This window comes from Mytilus galloprovincialis, chromosome 9, assembly GCF_965363235.1.
Source record: "Mytilus galloprovincialis chromosome 9, xbMytGall1.hap1.1, whole genome shotgun sequence".
NCBI lineage: Eukaryota > Metazoa > Mollusca > Bivalvia > Mytilida > Mytilidae > Mytilus > Mytilus galloprovincialis.
In genome coordinates, this window is record NC_134846.1 from 50,412,750 (window position 1) to 50,431,404 (window position 18,655).

An 18,655-nucleotide genomic window follows, 5' to 3' on the forward strand; every position below is an offset into this window, starting at 1 on the left:
GATACGCCAGACTACACAATAACACTCATTAGTGACGCTCAGATCAAAATAGTTAGATAACCAAAACAGGTACAAAGTTGAAAAGCATTAAGGACCCAAAATTCAAAAAAGTTGTGTCAAATACGGCTACGGTAATCTATACATGGGATAAGAAAATTCTTAGTATATCGAATAATTCATTCTTTTACAAACAGAAATGTATACGAATAGCAATATAATGGCTATGCATATCAACACCGAAGTGCTGATTACGAGTTAGTGATACACTCGGGGATGAGACGTCGACCAGCAGTGGCATCGACTTAGTGATGTAAATAGCCATCAAAGGTACTAGGCTTATGATTTAATACGCGTGTTTCGTCTACATTATAAGTCTAATTAAAATAGTTAAAAATTAGTACAAAATTGGAGAGCATGAGGACCCAAAATTCCAAAAAGTTGTGTCAAATACGGCAATGGTAATCTAAGCCTGGGATAAGTAATACTTCATTCTTTTTCAAACAGCAAATTTATAAAAGTGACAATGTAAATGATATTATACATGTCAACATCGAAGTGCTGACTACTGGGATGGTGATACCCTCGTGTACTTCTTAGTCCTTAGTATTTCGAAAAATTCATTCTTTTGCAAACAGTAAATTTATAAATATGACATCATAATTGATATGCATGTCAACAACGGAGTTTTGACTACTAGTCTGGTAGTACCCTCGGGAACAAAACATCTATCCACAGTAGCATATACTCAGTGGTGTTCATGGTCAAATGTTCAAGGCTTATCATTTGATACGCCAGATGCGCGTTTCGTCTATATATATAATAGGACTCATAATTGACGCTCAGATTTTTTAGTTTTTCGAATTTTCCATTCTTTTTGCAAACAGTAAATTTATAAAAATGACACTATAATTGATATGCATGTCAACACCGAAGTGTGGACTTCTTGTATGGGATACACTCTGGGACGTCTGAATCCTTAGTATTAGCCAGGCGTTGTCAGTTTATTTTCGATTTATGAGTCTGACTGTCCCTCTGGTATCTTTCGTCCCTCTTTTATTACCTTTAAGTTGATAACGAGCAGGCTGAAATATAAAAATACACAACCTGTGGTCATGATTATTGGAAAAATAATGCCGCATGAACGTCATTCATTTACAGTTGGTTGTTCCGTATTATTCTGCCTTGTTCTTGATTTGGTTCGGAATCTCCTGATGATCTTCATTAAAAAAACAAGTTCTTGTCAGACAAAAATCACATTTTTACTCACGGCGATCTTATTTAAGGTTAAATCCATTGGTTGACTTTTATAAAAATTTATTTACAACAATAATATCAAAGAATCGATCAATTTTGTTTCACCATTTATTTTGTCAATTCGAATAAATGTCTTCGTAACGATGTTTTCATTTGTTTTTTTGTTTGTTTGTTTTTACTTGTTGAGTTAAAACAGAAAGTAAGTTATATGAAAAACGTTATCCACTATTATATTCAATTGAGGTATCATAATTCATAGTTTTGTAATCGTTGTACAAGTTGTAACCCAAGGTTGTTTGTGTATAGAAATATGATCACTTGGTCTTAATAGATTTAAACAATTGTTGTGATAGTGTATTTTAAAATTTCCTTGTTTATCAAACATTTTATATTAAAAATTTAAACTTTTAAGATTTACACTGTTAATTTCCGCAATGAAGTATATTGTGGCTTCTGTTTTGATACTGACAATTGTCCTCGCCGAAGATCTTTGTAAAAGACATACAGACGGTGAAAATGTGTATTGTCTCTGTGTGTATCAAAATCTTTCTTCAGTACCCGACGTTTGCGCAGAAAATACTACCGTTTTGGACATTCGGGGGAATCGATTTAGGACACTGTATAATCGTTCATTCACAGGACTACCTTATCTGCGGAAATTGATTATATCTCATTCTTATGTTGAAAGGATTGAAGTTCTAGCATTTTACAACTTACTTGACCTAGCTTCGTTAGATTTAAGTCATAACGTTATAAGAAGCGATTCATTGCCTAATGGTGTATTTCAGTCTTTGCTTCAATTGAAACGATTGGATTTACGTTACAATGCGTTTGCTGAGTATCCAGACAGACAACTGAGCGATTTGGTAGGTCTTGAAATTTTATCTTTAAACGGCATCAACGGAAAAAAATTTGGAAAGGGATTTTCAAAGTTAATCAACCTTGAACAATTCAGATTACAGCCTTGTAACTATGAAATGCTACACAACGACACGTTCAAGAACCTACGACGACTACCTATTACTTATTTTCCTTTGTCATGTAAAATACGCAAAGTAGAAACCGGGGCATTTTCCCCATTACAGCACCTGACATCTATCAGTATATACCAAAACCGTTTTATACGAATAAGTGATTTACTTCCGTCTTTTGTTGCGTTCAGAGGACATAATATGTCATCAATACTTTTGAACAAAAATAATTTCTATTATGGAAAACATTTTGATACACTATCGGAAAGAGATGGTGCATTATTAGGTAATATTTGTACCAGAAAAATTTCATTAGAATCGAATTCATTAATTGAAATCCGTCTTGGTTTTCTGCATGGCATGAAATATAGAAACTGTATCGAAACACTCATGCTGCGAGGAAACTCCATCAATCGTCACCAAGAATATATTTTTGAGTTGAATTTATTGAGTAATCTAAAATATGTGGACTTATCCTCGCAGAACCCTTATTCTTTCATTGGTAAAAAGTCTTTACAAAATAATTTTATTGGAACCCCTAGCGGGTTTACAATAAAATTACCATCTACTTTAAAATTTATCAATTATTCAAACATTATCACCAAAAACACGAAATTTCCCCCAAAAGTGAAAGTAGTCGGTGGGTACAATGTTGAAGTGTTGGATCTTGCAAATGCACATTATATTTCTTGCAACACGACAATTTGGGGTTTTGCAAACCTCAAAAACTTCAACTTTTCCGGTTCTGATTGTTCTTTGTTGTCACCAACATTTTTTAGATATTTTAAACGCCTTGATCATTTGACATTCCAAAACGTAAAATTATATCATCCTCTTCGCATTTATGGTCAGTTTGAAAATTTATTACATGGATTGGTTCACTTAGAATATATAGACTTTTCTCACAATAACTTGGAATTTTCTGTTTCTAAATTTCTTGTTCATCAAAGGCACTCATTGAAAAAACTTATTCTGGATACAAATGATTTTACTGATATTCCAATAAAGGTATCAGATTTTCGTAAAATGATACATTTGGATTTAAGAAACAACAAAATAGAATATATACAAAATCACATGATGGCCGATATAGACAAGTCGGTGAGCAGTGGGTACAATTTGACAATTTTTCTATCTGGAAACCCACTGAAATGCAACTGTGACACTTTAGATTTTATTGAATGGTTATTTAGAACAAATGTTAAACTTGATGCAGACAGGAATTATTCATGTGTTGATACGGATGGATTAGCTCAGACGACTAAAATGGCGTATTCTAAGCTTCGTGAAACAAAGTTAAACTGCATGTCAACTACATACCTGACAATATCTATAATATTATCATCAAGTGTCGTTATATTTGTAATAATGGCGTCATGGTTTTGTAAATACAGAATAGCACTCAAATATTGGTATTACAACATTCGGTGGAAATATCGCTTATTTAAAGACATTAACACTCGTACTAACTTTACGTATGATGTATTTATTGGTTATCATCACACTGACCAAAAGTTTGTGTCGGATAAAGTAGTTGCTTTTCTTGAGAAAGAGAAAGGTCTTAAGCTCTGTCTCCATCAGCGTGATTTTCTTGCTGGACTTTATATTGCTGATAATATCATAAGTGCAATCAAAGATAGTCGAAAAGTCCTTTTTATAATGACAAACAATTATCTGAAAAGTAAATGGGGGAAATTTGAATTCGACATGGCACGTATGCAAATGTTTCAAGAAAATCTTGAGCCGCTAATTATAATATTGCTCGAAGATATTCCACCATCGGACATGCCCAGTGATCTGATAGATATTTGGGGACGGATAACATGTATAGAAGCAGACGATATCGTCCGTGAGTCTACGCAAGCGTTCAGTGGTCACCAGTTTTGGGAAAAACTTTACTTAGCTGTGAAACCGTAACAAATGACAGTATGAAATGTGTGGGAATTTTAGAAAACACACAAGTCTTACTCTTAAAGTTGTTTTTCTGTTGGATTAGAATCAAACAACAACACCAAGCCTGTCTTTAAATATTTCATGTTGGTGTTAATAATTCGAATAGGAATAAGACGAATTTCTGTAAATAGGATTCATTCCGACAGTCCACAGAAACAGCGACTCTAGACGTACACATTAAGCCGAAGCCAAAGGGAACACTAAATAGTCCAGGTAGACAGACCGACCGTAAAAATGCTAAATGAACTGAATGGGTTAGAATTGGCAGTCCATGTTAGAGAATGAGCAACCATAAATAAAGTGCAATATTAATCTACATTTTTATATACATGTAACGATAAATACAAACTTGATTTTACATTTTTGAATACTATGGACTATGACATTACTGAAGAGACATTTATTGTTGAAATGAGCATATGATGCAATAAAAAAATTGGTTCGATATTATTACAGTTATTACAGTAACATCAGAAAATAGTTCAGAACAAAACATGACTGCAAAGACTTTTTTCATACAAACAAAACAAACAAAAACAGTATGTATAATACTAATGAATTATTAAACTTGATGTGTGAATAAGACACGTTTGAGCATTAATCGGGAAATGACACAAAACAGCCATCACATACCATAAGTCGCTTAACAACAAGCGGTACAATGGCTTAAAAGACAAACAAACAAAGACAATCTGATTAACATACAGAGCTTTTTTTACAAGGATCTGACAACAATCCATATTACTTTCGTTTCTGGTAATCATTGCATCAGCCGATGAAATTTCAGCTTACAATTTTTTTGAAGTTGTGTATCAATCCGACAAAACCAGAGAAACCTAATGGTCTTTAAAACAGAAAGTAGAATGAAACGTTTTCAGATCCTGGTAATCAAATCTTGAAGACACAGGATCGGTCTGTTAATCAGATTGTTACAATTCTCTTTCTCATTGCTTCAAACTTAAAATAAAATTTTTCTGTTTTTGAATCACTACTCCTTGGGGTAAATATCAAATCTAAAATGTGTATGCCTTTATGGTGTTTTTCAGTCGGAAAAAATTGCAAGTGTCATTGCATAAATCAACAATGTCATACTATTTCGTAAACAAACCATTTAATTTTGTTTAATTTTAAAAGTTTCAAAGACTACAAACAAAATAAATACAATTGAAATAGTGAAAAGAAATCATTAACATAAAATCTAAAAAAAAGCTTACAGAAATATACATATGTACGTCAGATAAAGAAGATATAAGGATGTACTATATATAGTTTCGTTTGGTGTTCTATCCAATAGTTATGGTGAATGTTATATTTTGGATGTGAATTACGATTGTTCGTTTTTTCTTAGTTTTGTTTTTGTTGCTTATCAAAATATGCATATGAGATACGGCACAAATACTGTATTAAAAGTTTGTACGCGGAAAATTCGCTTATTTCTAATAGTCAAAATAGTTGGAATGATGCGCCTTCACAATGGAGATCAATACCGAAAACTGAAAAATTTGAAACTGCTCATTGTTATGCAAAATGTGTGTTTCTTTCTGAAACACTTGTTACATTATCGGTCTATGTCCACCAGATATTCGCTTTAAAGAGCTATTGTTAATTTGTAATAACTTGTCGAGTTTCAATTGACTTTAGATATTTTACAAAAGTATAGTGTGGAAAATTTTGTTGTCTTTTATTATTCGAATATGTACACTTAATGTTCTGAAAAAAAGTAAAATGACAAAAATACTGAACTCCGTGGAAAGTTCTGAACAGGAAAGACTGTAAGCAAATGGCAAAATCAAAAGCTCAAACACATCAAATGAATGGATATCAACTGTCATATTCCTGGCAGGCATTTTCTTATGTAGAAAATGGTGAACTAAATCTGGTTTTAAAACTAACTAAACTTAACTTGTATGTCAGTTTCATTAATCTACATTATATTGACATTATGTAGAAAATGGTGAACTAAATCTGGTTTTATAGTAACTAAACTTCACTTGTATGACAGTTTATGAGTTTGACTGTCCCTTTGGTATCTTTCGTCACTCTTTTTTCATTAATTTCTAGTATATTGACAACGATGTGTTAATAAAACAAACAGACATAATAAGTAATCATGTCAAAAGTAGGGATACAACAGTCAACATTGTGTTATTATCTTATAAAAACAAGCAAATATATCAGCATAAAAAAACAATAAGGCATATAGACAAAGTACAATAGCAAAAACGGAACACAAGAAACCAAAGACTTACCTTAAATTTGAGAATAGACTACACAGTAAAAGTAATAATTTACAGAGACAAATAAATGGTTACTATAACATGTTTTTAGGATGATTAACAATTTCTGTACCTAGAATCTATACTTCAAGACCACCGTGTATTATTTGTGAAGTTGATACAGAATATTTATCAACAAGGTCTTGGTATCTTCCGATGAACTTTTTTAGAAAAAGTAAGAGACGTTTTTTTACATACCCCTGGTTCGTCAATTTTCTTCTCAGACACTGGTGACGTTTTACGAAGTATGAGTGACAGCTGCAAGCTCTGCATACTGAATGAGTTAGGAAATGTATATCCCATATACAGTTGAAGTAGTTATATGAATATTAAGGTGGGGGAATTGATATTTTCAAAATTAAAATCGTCCCGTTTGTCATAGATTCGGGTACTGAGATGACCGTTGAGTCCAATTCTAGCTAAAAGTCTAAAATGAGGCAGATGAAGCCATTTTCATTGTATTTTTAATTCTAGTTCTTGGTGATATATTAATGGAACCCAATCAGAAAAGTTTAGATTGTAATGGAAAGAGCATCATCCATATATCTGGATGTGAAATTAAATGATTTGGCTTCTTTGATCTTTGAACACACTTTCCATTATCCCTTGTTAACCGATGTGTTTATATTGGATCAAATGAACATATTAATTCAGATATTTTAAAGATGTAAGGAAAACATTTCAATGTAATGAAAATTTTGATATACAGCATGTCAATCGACTTTTCTAATGTTGTCAAAATAAAATATCTCTCCAATCAATAAATAATGTGATATGCTGTTTATCTGACATGTATTGGATTTAGGTCATATTTCATTGATTTATGAAATTTTAATTGTTTTGTACCACTGATATGTCACGAAATAGTAAATTTAGTATTTTCATTTCAATGTATTGAAGTTTATATAAGGGAATGCAACTAATAGTAATATTTTTACCGCGCTGTTAAAGTATATTTTTCTTCAATATATTGAGCTAGATCTACAATTTGGTTTTTTTTAATAAGTATACAGCATATTTCCTAGTTACTATTTTCTAAGGTGATGAATGAATAATATTTCAATAAATTACTATAAACAAAGCAAGATATTTCATTCTTTTCTGATAGAAACTAATTTATATAGAATTATGGGGGGGTTGTTTTTGATACTAACTTTATCAGCAAGAAGATGAAGTAACCCCGCTAGGTCATGTAGAGCAGGTTCTAATTTTCTGTGTTTGCCATGGTATTGTCAGATTTAGTTAATTTAGTTACTTATCAATTTGAATGTCCCTTTTGATGTCTTTCGCCTCTTTTCTACAAAAAAACATATTTTTCATTTCGACGGGTGCCGTATACGGTGCATGAAATGCTTACCCTTCCGGAGCACCTGATTTCACTCCCGGTTTTTAGTGGAGTTCGTGTTGTTTCTTAACTATTATTTATAACTGTTGATGTAAATGTCCTTTGGTTTTATGAGTCTTTGTTTACTCCTTGGTTTTGATTGTTATTGTCTAATATATAGGAACTTTTGAAAATCCATTGCAGTTCTTTGATAGTTCCTGTTGGATTTATTCACAACTCTTCTTGACTAAGAACAATGAATATATAGCTTGTGAAATTGAAAAGCTATCTGTTTTATGTTGAAGTACGTATTTCATCTCTAAAAATGGGTTAGTGTGATATAATGTTGCTGTCTCAATGACGTATCCAATACATATCAATTTATGTATATGCTCGGACAGGTTTTATATAGTGACACTTATTCCTTAGTAGTGATGAGAATTTTTCTTTTTTTATTTTTATTTTGAACACAATGTTGACTGCTGCCCAATTTTTGACATTTTTACCTATTGGGTCTGTTTGTTTTGTTCATGCATCGTTGTCAAATATAATGGAAATTGAGAACACTGTCATAGAGGTGAGAGGTTTAGCTAGCTATAAAACCAGGTTCAATCAACCACCTTCTACATAAGAAAGTGCATGTACTTAGTCAGGAATATGACAGTTGTTATCCATTTGTTTGATGTGTTTGAGCTTATGATTTTGTTATTTGATAAGGGACTTTCCTTTTGGAGTTAAAGATTTTACTTTCCGATGAAAAACCATGTTTAATCCTCCAGTTTCTTCATATAGAAATGCCTGTATCAAGTTCGAAATATGACATTTGTTTTCAATTCGTTTGATGAGTTCGGTATTTTTGTATTTTTTCTTTTTACTGTAAAATGATTTAACCTATCATTTCAAAAGTATTAAGAATGTCTGACATTTCAGTGCGAACTCTAGCTGTATTACTTTAAAGGTAAGCTGCTTATAACTAAAACATGCGGCTTATGTCATTGAAAATTACAGAATTCAATTAATTCAAATTCTATGAACTTAAAACAAAACTGTAAGAATAAATTTCTCTGTTTTATTAAATATCCATTACCCACATATATACTTCTTTTAAGTATGAATGTTAAAGGTTAAAAAAAAAAAGAGGTTTTATAATTGTAAAGAGGCGAACAAATCCGTCTCTCGCGTTGCAGGAACGGAAATGTAATCTAACCTGTCGTTTTTTATAGGATCATTTTACAGGTATTTTCAATTTATTATGCAAATTATTTATATAAAAGTAAAACACGTTCAAAGACAAAATATTCCAGAAAATTTAACGCCAACCCAAATTCAATATTTCTAGATTAACATAAGATATCTCCCTTAATATATTTGTTTTTTTTTTAATTTATCCCAGATTATCAAATACTTGACAGATATGGACACCAAATGAGGAAAAACACACAGTTGTCCTAATGTTTTAGATTACCTGCTGCATTTGGCAAAACATTTTACGAATTTTGGTCCTCAATGCTCTTCAACTTCGTACTTTATTTGGCCTTTTTAACTTTTATGGATTCGAGGGTCACTGATGAGTCTTTTGAAGACGTATGGCGTATATACAAAATTTAGTCCTGGTATCTATGATGAGTTTATTTACACCATATACCGCATAGTATATCAGAAGGAAGTGATCATACAAAAGATGTAAAAAAAAAAGATGACTTTTGGACAATGCACTACTAAAAAAAATGCAAAGAAGATGACACAATAAAAAGAAAATAAACGTTTATTAAAAGAGATCGTTTGTATATCCGTGATGCTAGTTGGGATTATTTCTATTATTTTAGAGTATTTATTGTTAGGTGAGATTACTCTTACTCGCCTATCAAATTTAAGAGGACTTAATTGTTGATCAAGGGGTCAGCTTTAAAAGCTATAAGCACAAGAAACAATCAAACCCCTTTAAAACGTAGAATCACACAAATACTGAACTCCGTGGAAAATTAAAAAAGGGATATCCATAATCAAATGGCAAAATCAAAATCTCAAACACATCAAACGAATGGACAACTGTCATAGTCCAGACTTGGTACAGACATCTTCTTATGTACAATATGGTGGATTGAAGCTAGTTTTCAATCTAGCTAAACCCCTCACTTACACGTACTTCAACGTCTGTCCCATATCTCACTCTCACAATATACTGATCTTTTTTTAACTGCATTTCAGTTATGTGTGTTAAATTCATATGTGTGACATTCATTTTCATAAAAAAACATCTTTGACATATTTACGGACATTCAGTCCTCTTTTTACTAGTATATAAATCAAATGATATTTTCTTGAATACGGAACTAGTTCTATGACTTCTATAAGAAGATCTTTATTTGAGACAAAGGTAAATTAACGACTAAATACTACATGTAGTAGAATATATTGAAAAAAATGGATTAACGCCACTATATGACAGGCTCTTATCATTTATCTATACCGGTGGCGGATTCAATCAAGGCGTGGAGGGCGTACCCCTTCCTCCTCACACACACAAATACACTTCGGTCGGGAAAAAACATATATCATTTCTAATCATGTTAACATCGCCTACAAAAATATTTCTCTTCACCAAGCTCAACAGTATGTATTCTGTTTTCTGCTACTAACATCCATTTCAAAAATGCAAGAACAGTTTATCTTTCGTTTTTTATCATTTAAATACGGTTGATTTTCAACGAACTTTCAAATAAGGAGAAATAATTCAAAAGGTCGAACTGTCGCATGTTATATAATCTTAAACTGTGAAAGTACAAAAAGAATAGGTTTTAAATGACATAATTTATCATATAATTTTAAGCTGCTTTAACAGTGTACGACCACACGTGCTCTTATATATAAGAACTTCCTGGTATGAATCATAACCAATAAAATTATAAATACGTTTGATGTGACATTTGAGAATATCAGACATAAAACTTGGGGCATACGGAAATCTAGAAGTGCGTTTTGTAACAATTATGGAATAACGTATTATAGTCTTAAATTTTATTGAAATAATCGTCAAGAATCTGATTGTTCTTAAACCCACTGGCTGTTTCACTTCCCACACTCAATCAGAAAATATCATACATGTAACTATAATTATGACTCCGAAGATCTCATTACTGATATCAAACCAGTAATTTATCATTTCGTTTTAAACAACCTCATCAGAGATACCAGGAATTGAAATTTTGTATTAGCGCCATACGCAGAAGGGGTGTGAACTTCCCATGGCAGAAATAAAGAACATTAGGTGAAGAAAATGTATATCAAAAGAAAGACCAAGATGGTGCATCACGAACCCCGTCAAAATTGAGGTTGAACTCAGATGCTGTGGAAGGGTTTAAGCAGTTCCTGTTTAACTAGTTTCACCTGTCGCGATACTCATAAATAGCAGTTATTCAATGACAAGTTGCATTCGGTGATGTAAATGGAGAAAAAGAGGACGTTTTTTATCATTTAACATTCTTGCGTTTCTTTTTGTGAACTTCCCATTTTACTACTATTTTTCTTTTCGTTTTTTATAAGTAACGTTTTTTTCCTGATCTTTTGATTTTTCAAACATGTCTTAATTGCCAAATTGGTAGTATAACATTTCAGTTATTATTAAATGTTTTAAAGACAAATAAACACGTTTTCATCAATATTTTTCATTAAAACTGTCTGCTTACAATCGTAAATATTCGTCGATATGTCTAGATAATCGGTATATTTAGCTTGTTAATATTTTTTTCTTAATTTTATTTGTACCATTTTTTTTAATTTTTTTTTTGACAAGTCATATATTTCCATTTTATTTGTTTTGATTTATCGTTTGATAAATGTTTAAACACATGCATGTTTAACCCCTACACATTCTGTATGTATGTGCCTGACCCAAGTCAGGAACCTGCATGTAATTCAGTGGCTGTCGTTTGTTGATGTGTTACATAAAATTATTTGTTTTTAGTGATTTTTTTTAAATTGAATTATGCCGTTTACTTTCTCGTTTGAATTGTATTACATTTGTCATTTCGGGGCCTTTTATAGCTGACTTTGCGGTATGGGCTTTGCTCATTGTTGAAGACCTACAGATGTTAATTTCAGCGTCATTAGGTCTCTTGTTGAGAGTTGTGTCATTGGCAATCATACCACATTTTCTTTTTGTATATACAATGGAACACTATCTTCTGGATAAAATGATGGTCTTATGACATTTCATAGTCGTAAGAAAAGTACCTCAAGTTACGATAAGTCAAAACCTTAAAAATAAATCACCTCTTCACACTATTATGAGAGAATTTTTATGAAAAGATACACTTTCCAAATGTAATTTACTATTCTATCAATTTTCAAGCTGTTTGTAAGTCAAATATAATTTCAAAAGTTTTGAAACATTATCAGAAACTATTTTTGTGCAACTCATGATTATTTCAAATCTCTAGGAATAATTTAACTAGAGAGAGATAAGAATTGAAATTGGAATCTCCTGTAACGCAGAATTTCTACTCCTATTCTTTATACTCATGATTATTGTTTTTTTTATATATAGTAGTTCATTAATGTATTTGCAGGAGCAATTCGTTAAGCGGTTATTCGGTGTACCAAATCTAATCCGTTATTAAAAAAAACGGTTTTTATTTCCACTTATGACAGTCATAAGAGCAGAATAGGGTTGACTATCCTAGAACAGTTTAGTTTTACATTTTATGGCATATCATATGATAGTCATAAGATGGTCCTAAAATTATTGCTGATGTTATGATAAATATCCATGTATTCTGAAACTATTAAAGGGCGTATATGAAACATGCATGCAATTTCTAGAATATACAAATCGGTCGGGATATTATCTATATTACATTTCAATAAAATCCATCGTATGGAAACAGGTGTGTCACGCATATCTGTTGTAGACTGTTCTTGCTGCAAGGAAGTTGTAATATCTGATCAAAGATGAGGATTCTTTTAATAATTGTTGTGATTTTTGCTTTCTTGGCTTTGATTGATGGTAAGGATGAAACTTAAGATATATGCACTTATAATTTAAAAGTACACTCTGTCTTAAAATGCATTGTAAAAAAAAAAACCAACGTAGTGCATTTGCTGGTTGCATAAGGCAAATGAAAAAATGTTGGCCGTTCAAGTTCAAATATCTGCTTGAATATGTAATAAAGTTTAAAAGATGTTTAAATTGCTTTATCAGTCTTGTTTAGAAATATTTGGATATTATACCTTATAATTTCTTTTCTGAATTTGTAACAAGAAACTAGATAAAAAGACATTAAATAAAGGCAACAGTAGTATACCGCTGTTCAAAAGTCATATTAAATCGATTGAGAGAAAACAAATCCAGGTTACAAGCTAAATCCGAGGGAAACTATAAAAGGCAAACAACGGAACAACAGAAACACTGTAGTACAACAAAAACAAACGACAATGCAACACACACAGAAATGAACTATGGGATAACAATTGACGTGTTCCAGTCTTGGAACAGGACATTTTAAGAAACATCGGTGTGTTGCCCCTGGTTTTGGATTATTCTCATTATACAAGTACAAAATAAGATAAGCTAGATTTAGAAAGCATTTTTCACGTGAGCACAAACCCGTCGATTTGCCTATCTAAACTCCGTCATTAAACTTAAGACACACAATAAAGCATTAGAAAAAAAATCGGGTTAGTATCCAATTTTAATTGCAATAATCCAAGAACTACAACGTAGGTTGAATGCTCTGTCTTTATGCAATCTGATAACACCTGTTGTGTATAATTGTGTATAATCAATTGAATTGATAATTTTTACTAATCATTGTAGTTCTTTTCTTTTCATTTTATTCTGTTTCAGCTCAGGCAAAAGTGAAGGCTAAAAGTAAGTATATATGTCTTATGTTGCACACAAATATAGTATAACATCATTACGATAGAACACACCAGCGAAAAAGGATCTTGCAGGCCAGTATTCATTTACATATGCAACAAATCTGTATTTGTCAAATCATAAAATGGCCAATTCCTAATTTCAAAATATGTTATACTCGCTGCATTGCAGACCTGTTGGTGAGTGACCTTCTGCTGTTGTCTGTTCTATGGTCGGGTTGTTGTCTCTTTGACACATTCCCCATTTCCAATCTCAATTTTATAGATCTTACAAGCCGGATTTTCATCATGGGACGACCATTTCTATATTTTGGTTTGGGGGGGCGGGATTTTTTTTTTTTGGATTGACTTTTCATTCTGAACTATTTCTGCGCATGCTTACCCTTTTGTACACTATTGATTCCCGTATATCGAAAGATCATCGCTAAACAACAAGAATTTTTAAGTGTGTCAAGATATTGTATTAAAAAAAAAATACTGATTATCATTAGAAATATATCAAACAAAGTTACTAAGCAATTACATGTATTTTTTTTTTTTTTTTTTTTTTCAGCATGCATTACCAAATGTACAAAGAACATGCTTGGCTACTTCCAGTCATGCGATTCTTGTGAAGCCTACGTCACCTGTGTTTTCAGAGTAAAATATGATCGGAAATGTCCAGGGACACTTAAGTGGAACGACAAAACCAAGGAATGCGACTTCATAACACCAACCTGCGAAAAGATTTGATTGACATTTACAATAAAGCAAAATTCTTTGAAAGCATTTATCTCTTATTTTTATTTACATCCAAATGCAGGTTTTCGGTTGTTGTGTGGGAAAATTTTGTTTGGATTTTAATACTTGTTGACACATTAGCGTCATCTTTTTTTTTCAGTTCCACTATGCTCCTTTGTCCTTGTTAGCAAAGATCTTGATTATGCTATGTGATAGTTGGTTTATGTTTTATTAAACCTTTGCTCAAGACCTTTTTTCAGGTAATAAATGATAGATTTTTTGAAAACTTTAAGCAGTTATTTGGTCGGTACAATTTAATTAGACAAATCAAAAAATCGTTTGTCAAATATAAAACATACGAAACCATGACCAAAGAAAATTACGAAAGACGAAAAACACTTAATTTAAATTAAGGACTAAACAACACAAAACCCAACAAGAACACGGAATGAACTCATGTGGTCCTAATGAAGGGCATGCAGTGAATGTAACAGTTTGAATTATTGAAGACCGTGCATATGTTCATTTCAAAGACATATTTAGAGAAATACCATTGATTCAACCCAAATGGTTTAAGTATATCTTTGAATAATTTGAAACAGCTGTTGTGGTGCTTTGTATAGATGTTTATTACGCTAATGTTTATTTGCAAGTCGAAGTTTGAAACCTTTTAATATAGATGTATTACGTTATATCTTTATTCGTTGTCATTTGGGGAATTTATTTCAAAGTTTCGCAGATCTTTGATAAAATCTGGTCATAACTGTTTCTTTAGGCTATGGACAATTTAGACCTTGACATATTGAATAGTCACCTCGCTATGAATATAAAATAAGGCGATGTGGTTTGATTGACAGTGATACAATTATTTACCAGAGACAAACAGACGCAGATGTCATGTTACCGTAAAACCACCAACAAAGATAAAAACGCATATCGCATTTAAAGCTATGGAAGGGCATACACATATTTAAAGCAATTCAAACGAGAAACCAACGGCCGGATTTATGAACAATTAAAACTTCAATAAAAAAAACCAAATATGGTATACAGCAACAAACAACAACCCCTGAGTTGCATGCTCTTGGCTTGCGACAGGCATGTACAGAATGTAACGGGATAGAACACCCAAAAATACCCTCTCACTTCCTAGTACAGTTGCACAATATAAGAAGTTCAACATACTATAAAAATCAGTTGACCAGAGGTTGGCTCTTCAGATCGATACAAAACAACAACAAAAGAAACAACTTACAAAATTGATATTATTATCAATAAAAGAAAACATTTGGTAAACCGTCCGTGATGCAGCACCTCAACGAGACAAAGCCTACAGACATCTTGAGGTCAACATACGGTCTTCACCTATAGACGGTGTCTAAACAAACATGGCGGAATGGAACGAAATTTTTTCTTTATTATAACGTCTTACGCCCTCATATAACAGTGGTTGTACTCACGGGGGGGGGGGGGGGTCTCAACATGGGATTTTGGGTACAGGTGTGCAGCTGGGATTTTAAAAACACCCCCCATTCATATATTGAATAATTGTGAAATCCCTACCTATACATATATTTCACAGCGAAATCATGACCCATTCATATATTTATCAGCTCAAATAGTACCTATATGCATATACAATCTTATTATACATCAAAAACACTTTTCAATTATACAATACACTTTAATTTATATGAAACATTGAACTTTTCAAACAATAACAAGTAAAAACACTGTTTTGAAGGTGCAATAGCACAAACAATATGACTTCACAGCTGGTTATAATTATGAGCCAAAAACACGCAGTTTTGAGGAAATAAACCTGTATTTAATGCATTTTTTTTGCTCTATGAGCAATCAGTTGAAAAGTTAAGCAAATTCTGCACAATTTTTTGAAAAATTTAATTTAACAAACAGTAATAGAAGTTCCGTGTTGAAGGCCGTACTTTGACCTATAACTGTTAACTTTTTATACATTGTGACTTGCATGGAGAGTTGTCTCATTGACACTCATACCACATCTTCTTATTTATAAGTAATAGAAAACTCTTTGGTGGTTTTGCACCTATGTAATGTAGTGGATTTGCTTCCTCCTCTTGTTTTCGAATGTGTTTTGCAGCTACACAGTCACAATAATCACATCTTAAAGTTCCAGTAAATTCCTCACATTCATGACAATTTAAACATTTTCCTCTGTCAATGCTTCGTATGTCTTTCATTTTGGCAATCAAATAATGACAAATTCTTTCAACAAATTAAAAGTGATTAAGCAAGACACACAATGTCAATGAGAATAGACGCAACAAATTAAGTGCAAATAAATCGATGTGTTACGCAACTCACGTGACGCAACTAGTGCAAAAGGTTCGATATCTACTGGATAATTTACTGAAGATTATTAATTGTGACAGTGTAATTTTTAATCAATATCAAAACTTGTGTACATAAGTTTCAGCAGATGTGGAAATTTTAATGACAAAGAGTTTGGGAAATTCAGTGAAGATCGTTGCACAACAAACTGAAATTTATGACCCATTGATATATCACAATCGGTCAATTACTACCTATTGATATATTTCCTCGGTAAAATTGCACCCCATTGATATATTTGACGGATCAAAAAAGGGACCCATTCCAGCGGCACATATGTATATACCTTTATATAGGAAGAGACCCCCCCCCCGTGGTTGTACTATGTATGCAATTGTATTGAATCAGTGGCGGATCCAGGGGGGGGGGGGGTTCCGGGGGTGCGCACCCCCCTTTATTTTTGCCGATCAATGCATTTGTATCGGGACATATGTTTTGCACCCCCCCTTTGCCCTGGGTTCCCTGGGTTAGCACCCCCCTTTCGAAAATTCCTGCATCCGCCCCTGTGAATTTAGTTACTTTAACATATACATGATATATAGCAGAAAATATGCTTTGACATTTCAAGTTAATTTTTATAATAACAAAACATGAGAAATCAATATATCAAAATTGCTGAAGTATCCTATCCTATGAAAAGTTTAGTTCGGCATGGTGTCAAAAATTGAAAACATGCAAAAATGGAATAGTGATAAAATATTTTGCTGAACTTGGATAGACTTATTTTTTTAAAGGTTCTTTTTTCTATAGCAATAACGTGAAATTAATCAGGATTTGCCTGCATCTTAATTTCTTTGAACCAATCAATCAGCACTTGAGACTCGGATTCTAATATAGATATGAGATGGTCATAATCAGGACGGCTAAAAGACAGAGTATTGTCGTCAGCATAATTATATAAGGTACTAAATATATTTTTAACAAATTAAACTATCATTTATGAAGACATTAAAAAAGGGGCCCCAATATAGAACCTTGACCCCGTATGGATGGCAGCCCTGCTACTCAGAACACTGTTTACTTTAATTTGCTGTGTTCTGTCAGAAAGATATGATTTTTATAAAGATAGAATGTCGAGAAACACTTTTTTCTGATGTCACCTTTCGTTTCGTAGAGCACGTTTGACAATTACATCGTGATTGTGCCAGTCTTTGCTCAGACAGATGACAATATAACACTGTGTCTATTCATCGATAGACTATATCGGCTACTATTTACCTTGCAAAATTTCCAACAGACCCTTATTTTAGAGGGTGTGAAATAATTGCCTACGTCCAGACTATCGAATGTTTCCAAGATATTCACACTGTGACAGGAGCTTGGTGGTATTGACCCTCTTTTTATTCTATTTTCCCCCCATTTTATTTTTAAAAAATTCTTAAAGACTTTTATACATTTTTAAATTCTTTAATTTGCTCTTACTCTCGTTCAGTCAATACAGTTACAATAACAATAGTTTATATAAATATACTTGAATAAGGGTATACGGTCAATGTACACCGAAGCTAATATATATGATTCAATATAAAAAAGGAGATGTGGCATGATTGCCAATGAGACACTGACTTTCCAAAAGAGACCAAATGACACAGCATTAACCGTACGATCTTCAACAATGAGCAACACCCATACCACATAGTCAACTATAAGAGGCCCCGAAATAATAATGTAAAACTATTCAAACGAGAAAACTAACGCCCTATTTTTTTCTTAGATATAGGAAGATGTGGTGTGAGTGCCAATGAGGCAATTGGCAACTCTCCATCCAAATTACAATTTATAAAAGAAAACCATTATAGGTCATTGTACCGTGCCTTCAACACGGAGCCTTGGCTCACACCGAACAACAAGCTATAAATGGCCCCAAAATTACTAGTGTAAAACCATTCAAACGGGAAAACAAACGGTCT

General features: G+C 32.5%; 2 protein-coding genes across 2 annotated transcripts; both read left to right on the top strand.

Annotated features, from left to right (window-relative positions):
- The first annotated feature begins 1,680 nt into the window (after positions 1-1,680).
- LOC143045208 (toll-like receptor 4) lies at positions 1,681-4,792 on the top strand. The gene has a single exon (XM_076217555.1). The coding sequence runs from the start codon at positions 1,689-1,691 to the stop codon at positions 4,140-4,142; it is 2,454 nt and encodes an 817-aa protein (XP_076073670.1). The 5' UTR covers positions 1,681-1,688; the 3' UTR covers positions 4,143-4,792.
- Positions 4,793-12,637: 7,845 nt separating this feature from the next.
- Positions 12,638-14,423, top strand: LOC143045209 (uncharacterized). The gene is made up of 3 exons (XM_076217556.1): positions 12,638-12,783; positions 13,624-13,647; positions 14,209-14,423. The coding sequence occupies exons 1-3, from the start codon at positions 12,729-12,731 to the stop codon at positions 14,385-14,387; spliced, it is 258 nt and encodes an 85-aa protein (XP_076073671.1). The 5' UTR covers positions 12,638-12,728; the 3' UTR covers positions 14,388-14,423.
- The last annotated feature ends 4,232 nt before the right edge of the window (positions 14,424-18,655 follow it).